General features: G+C 34.0%; 5 protein-coding genes across 5 annotated transcripts; 2 read left to right on the forward strand and 3 right to left on the reverse strand.

Annotated features, from left to right (window-relative positions):
* Positions 1-2277: 2277 nt before the first annotated feature.
* Positions 2278-3323, forward strand: TRIADDRAFT_53859 (uncharacterized protein; the record flags this gene model as incomplete). Its single annotated transcript, XM_002109607.1, has 3 exons — positions 2278-2802; positions 3061-3105; positions 3243-3323. 3 exons carry the CDS (start codon positions 2278-2280, stop codon positions 3321-3323), a joined length of 651 nt encoding a protein of 216 aa, XP_002109643.1.
* Positions 3324-5137: 1814 nt separating this feature from the next.
* On the reverse strand, positions 5138-5758 carry TRIADDRAFT_21448 (uncharacterized protein; the record flags this gene model as incomplete). The annotated part of the gene is made up of 1 exon (XM_002110119.1): positions 5138-5758. One exon carries the CDS (start codon positions 5756-5758, stop codon positions 5138-5140), a length of 621 nt encoding a protein of 206 aa, XP_002110155.1.
* Positions 5759-10107: 4349 nt separating this feature from the next.
* TRIADDRAFT_20543 (uncharacterized protein) lies at positions 10108-10785 on the reverse strand (the record flags this gene model as incomplete). The annotated part of the gene is made up of 1 exon (XM_002110120.1): positions 10108-10785. The coding sequence occupies one exon, from the start codon at positions 10783-10785 to the stop codon at positions 10108-10110; it is 678 nt and encodes a 225-aa protein (XP_002110156.1).
* Positions 10786-14273: 3488 nt separating this feature from the next.
* Positions 14274-15317, reverse strand: TRIADDRAFT_49929 (uncharacterized protein; the record flags this gene model as incomplete). The annotated part of the gene is made up of 1 exon (XM_002110121.1): positions 14274-15317. One exon carries the CDS (start codon positions 15315-15317, stop codon positions 14274-14276), a length of 1044 nt encoding a protein of 347 aa, XP_002110157.1.
* Positions 15318-17604: 2287 nt separating this feature from the next.
* TRIADDRAFT_53863 (uncharacterized protein) lies at positions 17605-18670 on the forward strand (the record flags this gene model as incomplete). The annotated part of the gene is made up of 2 exons (XM_002109608.1): positions 17605-17836; positions 18267-18670. 2 exons carry the CDS (start codon positions 17605-17607, stop codon positions 18668-18670), a joined length of 636 nt encoding a protein of 211 aa, XP_002109644.1.
* Between the last annotated feature and the right edge of the window lie 1362 nt (positions 18671-20032).

Here is a 20032-nt window from a genome sequence, read left to right on the forward strand (position 1 = left end):
AAGACCATGATGATGCTTTACTTCTATTTGCAACTTTAAATGAAAGCCAGGCCAGAACAGGGTAATAAGACTGCATAAAGGATATAGAGAAAAGATTGAAGATTACGACCACTTCTAAATCTGCTATCATGCATACTATTTATTCATTACGGAATTTTATTTCCTGCCTTGTGATAATATGATGAAGATCGTAAAACCTGAAGCAAACTTCGAAAATTTCTCTGAAAGTATAATCTACTTGCATTCATTTCCATGCTTATTGTAGAAAGCGGCTACGGAAACTTGACACATCGGGTGATTTAAAACTGATCGCTAAAAGCAGCGTTCATCCGAAGCAGAATATTGATATCCATTTCTTTTACTTATCATCATGATCTGCTGAGATTAGTATATCATCTAATTAGTTTATGGAAATGGTATTTCTAGAGATGGTGTACTTAACCTAGTCCGTTTCATCCATCTCGACGACGGAGAAAGCAAAGTCATAATACTTGCGCAAAGATGGCGATAGTTGAGTTATTTCATCGGCAATCACTAGCAATGTGTCCGTAGTTTTATTTCTGTTGATAAAATTCCTAGAAGGAATTGAAGACACCTAATTTAGGTAATATTATATACCGACATCGTGTAAACAACAATAAGAATGATCTTGCTCATCCATTTTTAATCATTACATTATTCTCTTCGAACTCCGATTGGTGTTTTGTGACGAAATATCGTGTACTGTATTTTGGAAAGAAGATAATTGCCTTTTCTATGCCTTGAAGGCTTCTATTACGGCTAAAAAAGTAAAAAGATGGATCTTGACGTTACTCATGTAGCAACAACAGCTTATCATAACATTATAGTAGTCCTGTTTCTTGTGGACGATAGATTTTAGATTCTGCAAGTCATGCATGTATCTTGCCTACCTATTTTAAATCATGATTCTATGATATAACTTACGTTATGGCTAAATAAGTAAGCATAGTGATGTTGACTTATGCATTCCATAATAGTTTACCAGTATTAGAATAGGATATCCTATTTTCGAATCATTGCATTATTCTTGTGTTTTTGCATGATATGACAACACTCTTTACGGTTAAACAGGTAAAAATATTAGTGTTGATTTATACATTCCAGAATGCCATTAAATTATTGTCAAGATATTTTCATATTTCTTATGCACGTTGCGCTTTAGATTGTGCATGTAATGATTGTTGCTTACTCACTTTAAATCATCATATTAATCATGAATTTTTTCTACACTTTTCGAACTTATATCGAGGTTAAATAAGTAAAGAATATAGATGTTGATTTATGTGCATTCCATAATAGTTTACTATAGTACTTGGATAGTAAGTTATTCTTGATGATCTCTAGATTTTACATTCTGTATCTATTTATATCTATGACGGGTGGATTATTAACATAATCTTCCACCCGTGACTTTTTATGGCTAGTATATTAAATGTACCGCAGTAAATGATATATAAGCGATGTGATTACCAAAGTTGGTCAAATTGTATATATCAACATGAAGGAAAATAAACAAATCTAGCACTTTAGACTAGATGCTGGAAAAGCTAAATCGCTGCATTTTTTATTCTTAATTCCATTCCACAGCTGGAGAAATATAAAAAAACTCTGGTATTACTGATTTAGCATTAAATAGATATTTGAAAAGCTAAATTTCTTTATTTCTTATCCCAAATTCCTATCCATAGCCAAAGAAAGAGTAAAGAACACTAGTACTACTGAATCGATATTTGAAAAGCTGAATTTCCACATTTTTCATTCTGAATTCTAATCCATAGCAAGAGAAAAATAAAGAACGCAAGTACTACTAAATCGAAACTTGAAAAGCTCATTCTCTACATTTTGATTCCCATCAATAGCAAAGGAAAAATAAAGAACGCTAGTACTAATGAATCAATATTTGAAAAGCTAAATTTCTTCATGTTTATTCCAAGTTTCAATCTGTAGCAAGAAGAAATAAAGGACGCTAGTACTACTGAATCGATACTTGAAAAGCTAAATTTCTTCACTTTTATTATAAAGTTTCAACCCGTAGCAAGAGGAAAATAAAGGACGCTAGCACTACTGAAAAGAATTTAAAATGTTCAATTCTATCCGTACTCATCCTTAATATCAGCTTCTAATAAGGTATTATCTGGTCTAGTTCTTCGATCAATACATTCATTGTAAAACACAACTCAAATTCAAGGAATAGATTAAACAAGATAGCTCTAAGTGCATTTATTTCTTATTGGATAAACCGATTCAGTAGTCAAGATGATCGATCCGTGTAACCTTCAACTAAGACGCTTGGTTTATCAAGACAGTGATGGGAAAAGAAGCACTTATATCGGCCAAGTCGATATTGCAAAAGGTGAAAAAAATGGTATCGGTAAACAAGAAATGGCTAATCGTTATATTTATATTGGTCATTGGCTAAATGGTTTATTTCATGGCCATGGTAAATTATATTCTCCAGAATTAGAAATTTGTTATACTGGAGAGTTTGAACAAGGTCGAATGCACGGCTATGGCGTTTTAGTACGCTATTCTAAGCCTAATGATGCTCTACAGAAAGAGTCTAAAAGAGTTATTGACAAATTTGCTGGTAAATTTACACAGGGTAAGCCAGGTAGAACTGGTCGAAGAACTATTTATCATAGTAAATATAATATTGAAAGCCATGAAGGAACTTTTGTGAACAATCAACTTCTCTATCAGTGTAAGCCGGAACGTGTAGAATTAGCTATTGAACGAGCTGAAGAAAATCAGCGTATTGCTGAAGCCGTGCTATCGTATTACGTAAGAAATAAATTGATTTCACTCTAATTCATGTATCAATGAGGCATGCATGTTACTGAGTTAATCATTGCCCTGAATAATGCTATCTAATATAATTCTGCTTATGTAGGCATCCTTAGATCTCGGAAGGTTACCAACAACCTACAAGCGTTGTGAATAATGGCTTATTTGTACTCTTGGTCTTTTAACTCGTTATTGTTGCTAGAAAAATATTCATTTAGGTCAGCGATAATTACCGTAATTAGTTAAATATTATAGGAAACTAAAGAGTTATTCTCTAGATTTAGCGTTTATAAAATGCAGGTAAAAAAATGTAACTCTAATAGCCATTTAACAGGATACTATCAATATTTTTTCTCATTAATGGGAATTTGTACCTGAGATCAGGTAGGAATAGAAGCGATAAAGTGTAAGGTTGAAACGATTCATTTTATGAATAGAATTGTGGGAAATTGTGGACATTTTCTGTCGTTTACTTTGACTTCCGATACATTGATAAAGCATTACAAAATGATGAGTAAACTCTATACATAATATCTTTTGGATATTTAAACTATTGGATTTTACGATAAAAAATTTGTTAATTAACTCATACCATCGTTATACGTAACATTAGCGATTTATTTAGAACATTTCTATCGATCTGTCTTATCTATGTATATTTTAGCTATAAATCATGAGTGCATCCCTTTCGAAATAAATTACAATTACCCGGATTTGTAGTACTATGAAATAATACTAAAATGCTAGTAGGGGAAGGGGAATATTTCTTGTCTACTAGTTCATTCTAGTTGATTTAAATGCTTAATCCTGTTATTGAATAGATTTATCCATTTAATACGGTAAAATAGCACTACTGGAAATCTGATCTATTGCTCTAGTTTGATTTTAGATACATTAATAAAAGTATTAAAAAATGATGGATATACTCAGGGATTAATATTATTTGGATAATTGAACTGTCGGGTTTGATATTAAAGAATGCATCCATTACCCAAAGCCATAGTTATAGCATTATAGGTAAAAGAAATTGGCCATTTGCTGAGACATTACGGTAGTAATTGATTTATGATGCTATCTAGTTTCGAAGTCGATGGTGAGTATTTTTATGGGAGCTCCCCCGGTCATATCACTAAATAATCATCGTATCTTGTTAAAATAAATGATAACCATACCAAAATGGAATACTGTATTATGATCCATTTTAAGTCTGTTTTCGTGATTTGTATCCATGAGCTAAATTCTAATTTATTGAAATGCTTGACGTTGTTGTTGAATGATGATAACAGCAATACTGATTTAAAGATAAGTTAGTTTTTGTTGCTTTTCTGTGATTATGGTTGATGATCAAGAAAAAGAACAAAATTAATTGTTACAATTGGAATGACATTCATTGAATATTAGACAGCAATTACAAGCTTATTATTGTTGGGATAGTTGATAAACTTAACAAGGCTGTCGTATTAACAGTGACAACCATAATACCCGTTTAAGATTGGGTTTTGGCATGTCCATATAATTAGCACGATACTAGAAATAGAAGATATTGGAATAGAGACATAATGGAAAAATTAATATGTCAGTTATGGACTACTTCGGTAGAGCTTACAATTAAATGTTATGGCATAAATTTCCTAATAAGCGTTGACTAATCGAAATTGAAACTTACAGACAGATTGGTTCACAAACCGTTGCGGCGGAAAAGAGTAAATAGTGAATGATTTAGAAATATTTTAGTAGAATCACTACCCGATATTCAAGAATTACAATCTGTCACAGAGAGTATTTTCTTTTAATCTATTGCTACACGCTATTCAATAATAGATTAGATTAGAATGAGCTAGACATGAAACAAACCGCTTAAAATAAATATTTTATCTAGAATACGATGGTAGTTATTATAACTTTTTCCATAAAATAAGATTAGAGAAGGCATTGTTATGAATCCACTATCGTAACCATTATAGCTTAGAATTGTAGATTTGAAATGGTGTTTATAGAGTTGATACATTATAGTCTATTGTCGATGTGAATGATTTTCATGATCAAGTTATGAAGTGGTATAAAATTGTCTTACCTTGTTCTCCAGCATTCTAGATTACTGTATGATAGACGAGTTTACAATTGCTGACATCAACTGGTAAGAATAGAGTAATACCATCAGTCATTCTAATTTAATACTGTATAACATGCTCTAAATTATGCATCTGGTTGGTTGTAGAAATGATACTGACACCAAGTTTGAAAGCTAGCCTTAATAAACATATGAGAGACGGTATTTTTCAATTAGGATCCATTGAACTACAGCCACCATCTCAATCGGTAACATTTACTTTTAGAAAAAGTTATCGTCTATATCGGTGTTATCCTTCATATTTCGGAAACGATGAGATAAATAGACACCAATAAAGAGGGTAAAGCTAAAAGCTAAGCCAACACCACCAGCAATTTTTAATGCACGTGAAATGGAATTTTGTAAATAGTAATAACAAGGTAATCGTCGAGAGCACTGTGGATGAGTTTCATAGAATACGGTTAAGTTTTGGGCATCGAAACCGCAGCAATGGAACATTTTCTCAATTTGAGATTTGGTCGTTTTACTACTTCCATCCCAACCGGTGCGCAAGATTGTCCGTTGTTGGGTATTATCTAAAGCTAAGGCAGCAATAGATGTTGAAAATTGGATCATAAACATCAAGCAAACCAGTATCATATAAAAAAAGAGGCAAACTTGATTGTGTTTAGCAGCTCCAACGAAACCCATGATGGCTAGAAGGAGTAAAATAATCCCCACGGCTGTCACTGCACCTAGTATTGGTAAACTGGTTAATTTTTGTGCAGCACCAGCAAAGATTGCAGCCCCAATCATGGTCATTGCTACCAACACGTAGATAATGTTAATTATAATTAATGAAACTTTAACAAATGTATAGCTACATTCTTGTGAATTAGCCATGATATGATTCAATTGATTCGGAGAATAACTCAATCAGATAGAAAAACTTGCAGAAAGGAATCAATAATCGTTACGACTATCCCCTAAATCGTCTCGAGAGCAGCGATGAAGAGAAAAAATGGATGCAAAAGATTTCTTGCCACAGTAGATTTAGCCAATTCACTTCAAGCCAGAAGTAGAGATCACTATCGATGAAAGGATTAAAGTTGGTGAAGAGTAGTTGGCTTCTTGTCTATTTCAATTCAACTAGAATAGGGGAAGTAATGGTGGAAACCGAATCATTTACTGTATTCGAGTTGAATAAGAAACAGATGATCACCACGAGGGGTATTGATGACGACAGACTTGCAACTTTGCTTAAAATCTGTGTTCGAGCCAATCGCTGCCTAAATAGAATATCAATCAAGTTAATTGGGCTACAGCTATGCGTAGTTGGCCTAACTTTGTATCAATAATGCCATACCTTGCCGCCTTCTCACTCTCTCTATTTCTCACTATATATGGGCTACCGAGCTGGTGTGTCGGTATTTCAGGAAAGAAACTATTGGTATTTAATGAGAGGAAAAAATTCAACTGGATAGCAATGATACCGTTAAAAATGAGTCCGATTCAATACAGTTCATTACAGCTTTAAAGTAGAAAGTAGAACGGTTAAAAGTCGCCAGCTGTTGCCTAAACCATATGTTACTTTGTCAAATCTAATAAGGTATGCTAATCATGTCCGTGGCCTCAATGATGATGATGACAACGGACTGTCTAATAATAAGTTAAATATCAATCGAAACCCTCAATTTCGATCATTCACCCGTAAAATGAGAGCTCATTTTCAATATTGTATACCGCTTGTTTATCGCTTGATAACAAGTTACCACAAACGATATCGAACTAGTCGTTTCCGAATTAACTCTATTGGATTGATTGCTTGCTTGCGTTATGGATTCTATTTCAGAAGCCTCTCCTATTTATCAACTCGATAGGATAGTTGCCACGTAGCCATGACTTAATTAGTTCTATCTATTTCCTAACGGATGATGAATCATCTGTCTCTCGTGACTATTCAAAACAGTTATAAATTTTTAACCAAATTTTGTGCGACTACTACACTTTTAGCTTTATTGCTTATATACATCATAACAGCTTCTATTCTCGGTAAAATCTCTATTTCAATAATTTGTGAATTGTTGATACTTGTATCAAAGAAACTTTAGTAAATTAAAATTTATAACCAAGAAGCAATGGTATGCGACCATGTTATCAAATGACGAATGATAGCGAAATTTTTACTATGGATTGCTTTATTTCTTCCAGGCTCTGTAATGTTCATTTATAGTAGGTAGCTTCAATAAATTGTATAAATATAGAACATCAAGTTCTTTTAATCAAGTATGCATGTGACTATGTTATCAAATGACGAATGGTAGCGTTAATTAGAAATTTTTATTATTGACTTTATCCTTCCTTCCAAGCTCTGTAGTGTTCATTTTGTGTTAGGAAGTTTCGATAAATTTGCTCGATGTATGCATGCAACTATGCTATGAAAGATAAATGGTAGCGCTTGTTAGAAATTTTTACTACTGACTCTTTCCTTTCTTCCAGGCTATGCAATTTTCATATAATAGTAAAAAATTTCGATAGATTTTATATAAATATGCATGCAACTATGCTATCAAATGATGATTAATAGCGTTCATTTAAAAATTTTACTATTGATATTTTCCTTCCTTCCAGGCTCTGTAGTTCTCATTCATACTAGGAAGCTCCGATGAGTGCTATACGTATAGGACACCAAATTCTTGCAAGCAAGCAAGAGTGCGATTATGCTATCAAATGACGAATGATGGCGTTGATTAAAATTTTGAATCGTTGACTTTTTTCTCCCTTCTAAGCTCTGTAGTGTTCATTTTATAGTAGCAAACTTCGACATATTTCATAGATATAGAGGACATCAAATAAGCATGCATGCAACTATGCTATCAAATAACAAATGATATCATTAGTTAGAAATTCTAACTATTGACTCTTTCGTTCCTTCTACGGAGGTCTGCTCAGTAGTATTCGCTTTATAGTGGGATACTTCGATAATTAAATTTTATAAATATGCAGTAGGACATCAAATTCTTATAAGCAAGCTTGCATATAACCATGCTATTAAGACAACTTTAATCGGAAATTGTTACTGTGGACTGCTTCCTTCCTCCCAATATGGTAGAATTCATTTATAGTAGGAAGCTTTAATAAATTTTATAAATATAGGACGTCGTACTGTAGTGTAGTGTCCTTATAAGCAAGCTTGTATGCGACCATGCTATGATATCCTTCATTGGAAATTTTACTGTTGACTACCGTACTTCCTTCATTTCAGGCTGTGTAGTATTTATTTATATATGATTGAAAGCTTTGATAGATACTAGTGCAAACTCCCGTCGCTTTACTGACGGTTTACGATAATGTGCTCATTTAACATAAATTACTTTCTTTCTTCTAGACTATAGGATGTTTATAATAAGAAGCCTCGACAAATATTTTAAATAAGCCAAGGTACTCCTTCAAAATGAAAAGCAAACTTGCATGCAATTACACCATCGAATGATAGTGGATGGACGATAACATTATTTAATTGGCAATTTTCTTGCAGCTGGTTGCTCACTTTCTTCAAGGCTCTCCAGTAACCGTATAGGAAGTTTCCAAAAATATTTTACACCCGCTCAAAATAAATAGCAAACTCGCATGCAGCTATTCTATCACTTGATAGCAGGTGAATAATAACTTTACTTCGTATCAATAAAAAATTTTGAATACTAACTGCATTCTTACTTCCATGCTCTTTGGTATATAATTAATTAGAATAAAAAGCCTCGATAAGTATGATGAATATACCTATGATATAATACTCATATAGTACTATGACATCCTTGTAAAAAGCAAGCTAACATGCGGTCATCCTATCTACTGATTGATAGTGTTAATTGGAAATTTTTACTGTAGACTACTTTTGTCCTTTCAGGCTCTTTAGTAATATACGGGTAGTCATTGAAAAAAATGCTTTCAATCGCTGGTTGCTATGCTACTAGGTTTACTATTGCATTGCAAAAGAAAGTCAGATCTTAATTGTCGCAATTGATTTTAGATATAGACTTTAAAAGTTAGCGATTGGAAATAAATTGCTATCGAGATTAAGTATTCTCGGTAATATTCATGAAATTGAGATTATGGCCCAAATAGCAAACAGTCAAAGTACCTATTTTCGTTTATTTATTTCAAGATATTTACTAAATTAAATTGATTGTTTCAAATTTATACAAGTTCATAAAACAATAAGCAACATTAATGACGCTTGTATTCTATTTTGTTACCCTCAATCGAAATACTTCCACAGTTCTCTCGGAATAGTCGATAAATTCATCAAAGTCTCATCATTTATTCTTGACTGTAGTATTTATCGAATTGAAATATCTTGTAAAAATTTTATTATGTCAATGAATTCCATCAGCTTTACTATCGCAGACACAATTTGGACAACTGAATTCATAGTTAGAGAGTTCTTTAATTGAATAAAACGATTCTAATTTCCACAGTACCTGATTTTTAAAGCTAGTGACGTCTGCATATAGGCAGAAATAGATCACGTTTTACTTCTACTAGTGATGATAGACTTCATTACCTATCCAGTAGGGTTAGCCTTAATTGGAGTAGTGATAACTTACAATAGGTTTTTGTATCATGTATTTAAATTTATAGAATCTTTAGTAATTTACTTAGCAACTTTCATCGTAACCGTAATACGAGTACATAGGTGTGCCTTGATAAACATCGATTACCTTTAAATCGTCTAAAATAAGCGCAACCAATTCGAACAAGAGCCAAAAATTGTATCTTAAATTAGCTAATAATTATTATAATTGTTACGCTACTCAATGTTTAAGCATAGTTATTACTTTCGATAAAATGTAAGATCTTAATGCATTCTGCACGTTAATACATCTACATGCTACAATATCCTAGCAAGATAATGAGTTTGAATTCATATAAGCTGTTGTAATTCGCTTCTTATATTATATCTATGCAATACTTGATTTGTTTCTATTTAAAATTAATATTATGCATATTATCATATTGTTAAAAATAAAAGCTTAAGATGGCTGAATTGCCATGAATGTAGCTAAGATTATTCCTGATTCTTTATTGATCCTAAATACAGGTATTAGTAAACAAATACGGACTATTTCGCCTTTGATTCCATAAAGAATTTAAATACTAGAGTTCACTACAGGCCTCCATAAAGTAACAATCTGTAGCACTTATGATAAATGAGAGTAAATTGTGCTATTGAGCTATCAAAACTAATGAATTTAGTAAAGATGATTAGTTGGAACATGAATTGGATCTTGTAAACGGCGCAATCGATGGGCAAAGAAAATACCAAGGAAATCGAAAAAACTAAAAAATAAACCTACTCCACCACCACCTTTTAACGCTGCAGTAATAATATCTTTCATAATTGGATAACAATATGAACATGATTGCTTTATTCTATAGCATTTCAACACATGACAGCTTGGAGTTGATGCACTAGCATTTCCAGTGGATGAATCAAAGCCACAACAATCAAATCGTTCTTGGATGCCATGCCGAGTTGTCCATGGCAGTTTATCCCATGCTTTAGACATAACCAGATGTTCTTGCTGTCGGTTAATGGATAAAGCAGCAATAGAAACAGCGAACTGCATCGTGAAAACCCCAACCATAATCAAGGTATAAAACAATAAACCAATGCTACTATGACATATCGCCACTGCGGCACCAAAAATGGAGACTAAAATAAGGAAAATGCCAATAGTGATGATTGCACCGACAACGGGTAAACTTGTCACTACTTTGGTTATGCTAGCACCAGCTGCCGTGGAGATTAGAATAATACCAATTATTAAATAGCAAGCATTCAAGGCAATTAGCGTTCTACGGCAGCAATAAAAATTGCAGCTCGCTTGACTTTGCTCTAAATGTTGCAGGGCTGACTTGTAGGCCATTTTTTTCTTTCTTGAGGAAATTGTTGGTAGGTTCTTGAATATCAAACTTTTGTAAGGATTAAGGCACAATATTAGGCTCTTTGACAATTACTGTGTGTTGTATTTCTGACGAGCGCGATTTTTCTTCCTTTAATGTCGAGGCTTACTCTAGCGTGAGTAAAGTCGTGTAGAGCTCTTGATAGAAATGGTTGTCGGCCTAGTATATTATTAATAAATGAATCGCATAAGATTGGTATTTATTCCAGTGGTTAGAACTCAGAGTTTTTACTTGCTGTAGGTCGCAATAAGAATAAAAGTGTACCGGCAATTCGTTATCGCTGCTAGCTTTGTAGAGAAAGCATTCATCTAATATTCAATTCTAGGTTATTTTAGCAGTGCAAAACATCGATGATAGTCGCTTCGAGGTATCTACACTACTGCTATTCCACCATGGTAGCGTGAACAAGTTGAAATTACTTGAAGAATGTATTAGAGTATAGTACTTAACAGGAGCAGTAGATGAAGATAGTCTGTCTATGTCAATCTAGGCTTACTAGTAGTAGCATATATTCTCCTAAAATTCGCATATGTAAACATATGGAAGCGTTATGAATTAACTCGAGTTGATATTGTCAGTGTAACTTAGTATAAATTAATTTTATCAACCAGTTGCAACATCGACAGATTTTTGTTTCATACGAACTCCATATGGCTATTGTATATGGTATAGGAAACATCAGTTGCATTCAATGAATTCCGGATTTTATGGAAGAAAGAATTTATTAATTACTCAAGACGGATATTACTTATTTACGAGTTTTAATAGAAATTCTATCAGTTCTTTTTTCACATTCAATGCGTTTCTGTCAAATATGTAGACGTATAGAAGTTATTTTAAAAAATTTCAAATCATTTAGTGTTAGACTGGAACTCGTTTGTTGTATTCTTCAAGTATGGTTGATAATATATTTGGCAAGGACTAATAGCATTAGTGGCACTTTGATGTGTCATGCTTAAAAGAATGTGCGATGTTAACAGTCGTTTAAAATTGTAGCAATACGTTAGATTTGGTCATACAAGTAATTCCAATCGAGTATATTCAGAGCTGTTTGTGATACTAACCTATTCTATGAAGCTATTTAGAATTAACCGTTTATTTTTACGAGTTTACTCTAAGCTACTTACAGAATTTGAAATCGACTACGACATACTGTAGCAATAGTATTGATCGTTTTACATGTCTTGAACTTACAGTATACTCGTAAATATGTGTCGATTCTTGGCTAGTTATGTAATTAATCTTGCGTGAAAGCATAATAAGAAATCGCTGAGTACGTGTAAATTCTCAGACTAGTTAGTTACGGTAGTGAATCTTGCATGGGGATAATAAGAAATCGCTAACTAGCCGCAACATCTTTTATAACTAAATCTTATAATTATTTGTTGAAATTTAAGTCTACTACCGCATGCTGTTGTAATAACATGGGTCGTTTTACGTCTCCTGTACTTGCTATAATCGTACGCGTCCAATTCTCGTTTAATTATGCAGTTAATCTTACATAGAGGATTAACAAGATTCCGCTGACTAGGCACAACATTTTCTACAGTACAAGTGAATCCTATTATCATTTATTGAAATCAAAATCTACTACCACAAGCTGTGGCAAGAATACTGTATTGGCTGTTGTAATAAAAATGTCTCACAATAACTGTCTTAGTCAATAGTATTTTCTAAAAGGCTTTTATTACAAAGTTTTAGGAATAGTAGAGCAATAATTGATTACTGCAAGAATCTAGTCTAAAATCTAAAGTATTCCAAGCTCAAAGCGAAGTGAAGTCTCTTCTCTCTTGTGAGGTCATCTCTACAGGTCTTAAATACATTTCGCTAAATCCATTTATGACAACTTGATTAATCTGCAATCAGACATGAGCCATCAAACAAAATACTTTTTCTCAAATAGAACATCATTATCTTCTACAATCTAAATCATTCTACTTAAGATATCACTACTCTTTTATTAATGTCCAGCACCTTTCGGTGTTGGGCATCTTCACAATTACAGTGTTTCTAGTCATATAAATCTTGTACCATAATTAGTCAACTGGCTAATATTAGCCATCAACGATTTCCCTTTCTAATATGGTAGTTATCAATCATCTAATATTAGCTGCATGATAATATCTTTTCTTAGTAACCTAACGATATCAAACATAGCTATCCTTATAATCAAATATGGGGTGCATCACTACAGTCGTTTTACACGTATTAAATTTGGTGTAAATTCTCAACTGGTTATGCAGTTAATCGTCATAAAGGGGTAGTAAAAAATTGCTGACTAGGCGCAACATCTATTATAACTAATCCTGTTAGACTGGTATACGTACTACTGGGGATTACGTAAGAAAAAAATACCTCAGAAGAAAGTTTACCTTCCAAGGCGTTCCTTCTTGAGTAATCCCCGACTACCGTAGTACCATGAGTTTGGTTTAGTGGCTCATTGGATCGACTTTCACATTTAGTCTGTACTATTGTAGTTGAACATCTTTTAATTACAAAATCTGTAAGAATATGTCAACTTCAGCCATCAACTGCAATGATGTACCCTTGACTCATCTACTGTATATTGATGTAGATTTTGTAAATGATCGTTATCATTTTATAATGTGAAATAGTGATTGCTTGATCGGTATTATATTGTAATAAAGGTGCACTTTGATGGCTCTACAAATCCTAGCTAATTCCTAATTAAAACAAACAATCGCTATACATGAGATTGAAATGGTATCATTTTATTGCTTCATGGTTATAATCTGGTGATAATTACACATAGAGTAATTATTTATAAATATATGATTATTCGTATACTATATATCTGACGCATTGTGAAAAATTCTTATTTACAGTCGTTCCATTTAAGTTGCATTTGTTTACAGTTTATAATATATTAATACGGAATGAATTATTTGGACAAGATTGAAATGTCTATACAACGCCAGTAGTTCAGCGATGATAATACTTGAGTGAAAGTACAGTAATTGACATTAGCATCAGCAATGGATGCCGAATCAACCGAAAATATATTAATATTTGTTGAGATTATTATTATTCGCACGTAATAAGTAATATCCACCCAAAATGACCATTCAATAGTATTGATTAGGCATTCTATCGTAAAAGATATCAATCTTGAAGAGTCAAAGCAATTTGCAAAGGATATTTTATGCTTGGTATGATCAATATAGCCGAGTTTGATAATCGCCAGAATTGGATGATAAAAAATTGAGCTAGTTGGTGATTACGAGTTTGTCCATCATGGAGATGATACGATATAATTTCGTTTATATACAGAAGTTCATAAGATCAGCTTGATTGTTGCTAGCTGCTTTTGTTCTATACAACGGTACTAACTGACTAGTTCGAAATGTATCATAAACAGAGAGATGATGTATGATTCTACATACACGAATGATCGTTTACAAAATCATCAATGCTAACCACGCTTTTGCGATTACGGTAGTGCATTTCTCAGTAGTTGTTTGCTATGGTCTGATAAATGCTTGGGAAAATCGATATCAAATTTAAGCACCAAATCGCCACGATAATTAGGATTTTTAGGTAGAGGCATGCCTTCTCCGCGAATGGTGTACGTATAGCCAGGTCGAATGACTTCGTTAATTGTAATTTCTTTCACGCCACCTGCGATGATGGGTGCAAAGACCTTTGTTCCAAGCAAGGCTTCCTTTAAGTTGACTTTGACGGTATACTGTAAATCGTTATTGTCGCGTTTCCAAGTTTGGTGAGGCTTCTCTTTAATGACAAAGATGATATCAGCAGGCTTCCTGTTAGGAAAGGAATCGCCTTCATTAGGAAAGGTGATCTTGGTGCCTTCTTTCCAGCCTCGTTTAACGTTGATTTCTAAGACTTTTTCTTGCCTTGTCTCTTGACCCATGGAATTGACGACTTTTCGATTGATTTTCATTCGTTTGGTGCATCCAGAATAGAGCTCTTCCAGCGACAGATAAAGTTCTTTCAGCAAAGGTGGGTCTTGCTTTAACCCTGCTTGATGATCACGATCCAAGCCATTAGTGAAAGACATAAAAGGACTTTCGTCATGGTTGGCATTGAAGCCGCCATCAAAGTTATCAAACATACTGAAATGGCCATTGCGTGAAGTGCCACCAGTCGATCCAAATAACTCAGCGAAAGGAGTTCCTGTCCCAAAGACTTGGCTAAAAGTTTGGAATGGATCTCCATGGAATGTATAAGCCTTAAATCCATGCGGCATCGAGTAGGTGCCGTGGCTATCATTGCTGGATGCATCAGCAAAGTGACCTTTGAGTCCTTGTTCACCATAACGGTCATAAATTCCGCGCTTTTCTTTATCGCTTAATACTTCGTAAGCTTCAGCCACATCCTTAAATATTTCTTCGGCATTTTTGTCTTTATTTTTATCAGGATGGTATTTTAAAGCCATTTTGCGATAAGCCTTTTTAATTTCATCGTCGGTGGCGTTGTGTTGAACGCCTAAAATTTGATAGTAGTCCTTGCCCATCTTGGCGTCAGGATAATCCACTAGATGCAATAATTCAATCAATCAAGACTTGACGTAGAATAGAGAGTAGAAGAGTTTTGAGCTTCAATGAATATTGGCAATAACAACAATTTATGTCGTCGTTGGATTTTGTCAGCAACAATGTTGACCAAGAGATTCAATCCCACAATAAATCACCTTGGCTTTTATATCCAATCACCACGATCAGTACAATAGGTATTCTAGACGCGTCGTTAACGTGCTCCAATGTTCTGGAAGCATCCATGGACATTCAACGTTAACCTGCAACCTACTAAGGTGCGATTGAATGTCAAGAATGCAAGTGCCACGGGCTTACAGTACAGTTTACTGTAATAGTACAGTACAGTACACTATCTTTGTTCGTCCACTACAGTGGATAGTACTGTACACTACCTTAAAAAGGATGTCACCCTTTCTCCTGCTGTCCGCTTGCAGTTAGTACTCTTTAGTGACAACTATTTTGCACCCGATACTTCTTTGGCTAAAAATTGGAATACTGTAAAAAGGATGTCACCCTTTCTCCTGCTATCCCCTTGCACTTGGTACTGGTTACTGACAACTATTTTGCACTAGATACTCTACGACTAAAATACGAATACTGTAAAAAGGATGTCACCCTTTCTCCTGCTATCCCCTTCCACTTGGTACTGTTTACTGACAACTATTTTGCACCAGATACTTTATGACTAAAATACGAATACCGTAAAAAGGATGTCACCCTTTATCCTGCTATCCCTTGCACTTGGTACTCTTTAGTAACAACTATTTTGCACCAGATACTCTATGGCTAAAAAATACGAATACCGTAAAAAGGATATCAATCACCCTTTATCCTGCTATCCGCTTGCAGTTAGTCCTCTTTAGTGACAGATATTTTGCACCAGATACTTAGTGACAGATATTTTGCACCAGATACTCTATGCCTAAAAAATACGAATACCGTAAAAAGGATGTCACCCTTTCTCCTGCTGCCCCTTGCAGTTCTGTTTAAAGACAGATATTTTGCACCATTTACTCTATGGCTTAAAAATTCGAATACGGAAGGACAGCAGGATGAAGGGAGTCATCATTTCGTGTCCAGACTAGATTCAATGTTGACGGTAAACTGCAGTAAGAATAGTAACCGCAGGGATTCCTCAACGGCAATGTTTTTACGGCACTGGTAGCCGTTACTAGGGACTACTGTACTAATATTAGATAAAAAAAGAAAAGGAATGGGATATCAAACGGTCGTTGTACTAAGAATCAATGTATTGGCAGGCTGATTATAATTTTACTCTGCTTACTGGTCGTTTCAACGGTAGCGTATGTCTGCTTCAACGGTATACTATACGCATCCTGTCTGCGATTAACATCCAAATTAACTGCTGGGTTGATTTGGTGCAGTAGGGTAAACGGTTTTATTCATACCGTACAATAAAGTGACCAAAAAATGGTCAGCCTCCGAATTATTTTACGTTGACGACCGTTCCTTTCTTTTTGAGTAGTGCCTGCCATTACTACTGTTCTCTACCATGTAGATATGACTTTGATTTCCCTTACTTATACTATCGTAGTATGGAGGAACCAGAAGTTTGATAGTGGGATTATTTTGAATTCAAGTTTTTTTGCTCTGTAAAACAAGCCAATCAAGTGGAGAGTACAGTACAGTATATATATATATACAGTGGTTCACAAATACTGGAAGCAATAACTTGTGCCATTCTGATTAATAACTCAAACTAATTGGATGGCTCAAATCTAGTGCATAGCTCTCAAATAGTATACTGTAAAAAGAAATAATAAACTTGGTGCTGCTCCGATAAACTACTGCAACCAACTGGATAGCTAAATCAAATGTACTGGATTAGTACATGTTCATTTAGTAGTCCATATCAAACGCCTCTGTCTTAACAGTTTATATCCATTGGTTTACAGTTAGTGTACAGTATTCATTCAGTGAATATGTATTGGTATAGAATTGCATAAAATTAATTAATTTATGGCCGGATTACTTTAGCTGATTATGCAGTAGTTACAGGACGATCCCATTCAGCCAATCACGCTGTAGTTGATACAGTACTGATGCAGCCAACGCAAACTGGAATAAATACCCTACTACGGCATACTGTCGTATTAAGTTGTGTACTATAGAATTGATGAATTAGGACATTAATTGCCCTTTCGTCGAATAACCTTTCCTCGCTCGACAGTCGACATATTACCTATAGAACAACCATCGACGTGTAGAATAGAATCAAGAGCGGACACGATTCAACTCGGTGGAATGGACAAAAAGCAACGCAAGCTTCAACGTCGATCCGCACATACTATTGCAAGTCTACCATCGAGTTTACATGACAACGTGGTGGATCAATCACATCGAGCTGATGCTCCAATGGCACCGAAAGAAGCGAAGTTTCCTCGAAAGAAAGAGCCTGTGGTAGTCAAATTTCAAGATCCTCGAATAAAGAAACCTAAGGTAGCCAGTATGGACAAACCAGTCAGCAAAATATTAGGTACAGACAAGTACAGTAATGATGACTTGTCATGGCATGCTAGGCTAATTGATCAGTCTCGATATACGAGTACAGTATACTGTATAACAGTGTAGAAACTAGATACTTAAATGCAACATTGCCACGATCGTCAATGCAATTAACATGAAGAGATAGACTCGTATACTGTATTAAATACTCCATTGAATTGGAGCGGGAGTAGGCATTCGATGGAAATGCATAGATGGCGTATTATACACTTTCTAAACGGTAAATAACGATCAGATAGTGGTTAAGCTTTTTTTACTGTCTACATGTATAGTAATTAACGTATCGGCTGCAACCCACTCGTATTGCATCGCTAATAGAAATTAATCAATCAATAACTGTAGCAATATTGAGCTCAATTTCATATTTTGTGATGCTAATATTTCATAATGTAATATGACAGTAACTCGCCGAGATCAATTGAAGATGCAGCAAGAAGCAAAGGCTGAATTAAAAGAAATGTCCAAGGATGTGCTAAAATTTGGTATTAGTGGATTCGATTACAAACAACGTAAGAAAGTGGAGCAAGAAACAGTTGAAAGATTGGGTGGTCAAAAGCATAAAGACAATAAAATGCCATACCCGTTGTATATGAAAGTGCAAAAGATTAGGAAAGACAGAGAAAGAACAAAGAGGCAGCTAGATTTAGCTACTGGGAATATGGATGCAAAAGCTAAAAAGCGATCAGATAAAGACAAGAAAAAATCCAATTCTCATCATTCTATCGGTCACTGGGTAGATCGTAGCAAAGGTTCCAATCCTAGCGTCGGCAAGTACAAGAACGGAATTTATTTTGTAAAATCGTAATGTCAATTTAATTGGAGTCTCCTTGAATATCAAAAAGCAATAATCTCATTGCAGTGTTCTGCTGCGTACAATATCATTTCTATAATATTCCATAGGATATCATTATTCTACTGCCACTTAGAGTCGGCAAGTGAATGTATATATACAGTCTGGAGATGAAGCACTATGATTAGTGCTTGTACAAATCGCACGAGTCAATGTGTTGAAAATCTATCAATTATTTTATTACTAAGGCTATATTAGCATGTGGTATTCAAACTCAAACTAATCAGTGAGTTCTTTCTTGAGATATTAATACATAGAATCTGGATTTAACTTGCAACTGTCATCAACTTAATGTAATATACGTTATGACTTGACAATGGAATTGACTATTAAATTTTGAAATCTCTCATCCTTGAATGCGAATGAAATAATTATTGCCTATGAAATGAAGTTAACTTTAAATACTTATCAAAGATGAACTGTTAAAGCGTGTAAAATTTACGACATAGAGTTATCATCGACTTTATGAGTTACATCATGATAGCGGCAGCGACGTGATCGTAATAACTTAACAGCCTGATAAAGGATTTTATTGAAAGCTCAGCTAAATCACATTCTACCAAGAAATGAGGGATATAGAAAAGTATTGCAACCATAAGTCCATAAGTGTAGTAATGATAATTTATCATAATCAATATGAGATTATAAATTGTTATCATCTACATTTTGATTATAGAAAATAACCATACATATACAATCATGTGCAATCAGATTATGTACTTCCTATAGTGCAAAATCTTTGAGCTATAGGTACATCTGATTTGAATACGATTGCATATCTAGAAAATTGAAAAATTACAATCTTAATTTATTACGAATAAATTCAGTTCATTGAGAAAGGATTACAGGCTCATGAGTAAGCGATCATTTATATATTATTATTTTTAGTTCACTTTATGATTCACTATATTGTATCGATATGACAGGTACTTCATGGTCAACGATTCTATTACATAAATTCAATTTAATTCCAATCATTTTTCACTGGTATAAGGTTTGCCGTTAAAGCCTAATTAGAGTACAACAATTTTTGTTAGTATTTATTTAACAGTGAACAGGCTGCAATAAATTATAGTATTGGCTATAAATCAATACTATTAACAAAGACTTATTCTTTAGTAGTCTCCTTACTCGCTGAATTTTATGTTTCCGATCAGTTTTCAGTTCAGTTTGTAGAATTGGAGAGCAAGATTGATTGTGAAAGACATGTGTATGAAAAGAAAATAATTTCTTAGAAATTAACGCAATATCTATCATGATTTATTTTCTACCAGGAAAGACTACGTATACATCATTCTATCCTTTCTGTTTAATCTC

This window comes from Trichoplax adhaerens, genomic scaffold (assembly GCF_000150275.1).
Source record: "Trichoplax adhaerens TRIADscaffold_2 genomic scaffold, whole genome shotgun sequence".
Classification (NCBI taxonomy): Eukaryota; Metazoa; Placozoa; class Uniplacotomia; order Trichoplacea; family Trichoplacidae; genus Trichoplax; species Trichoplax adhaerens.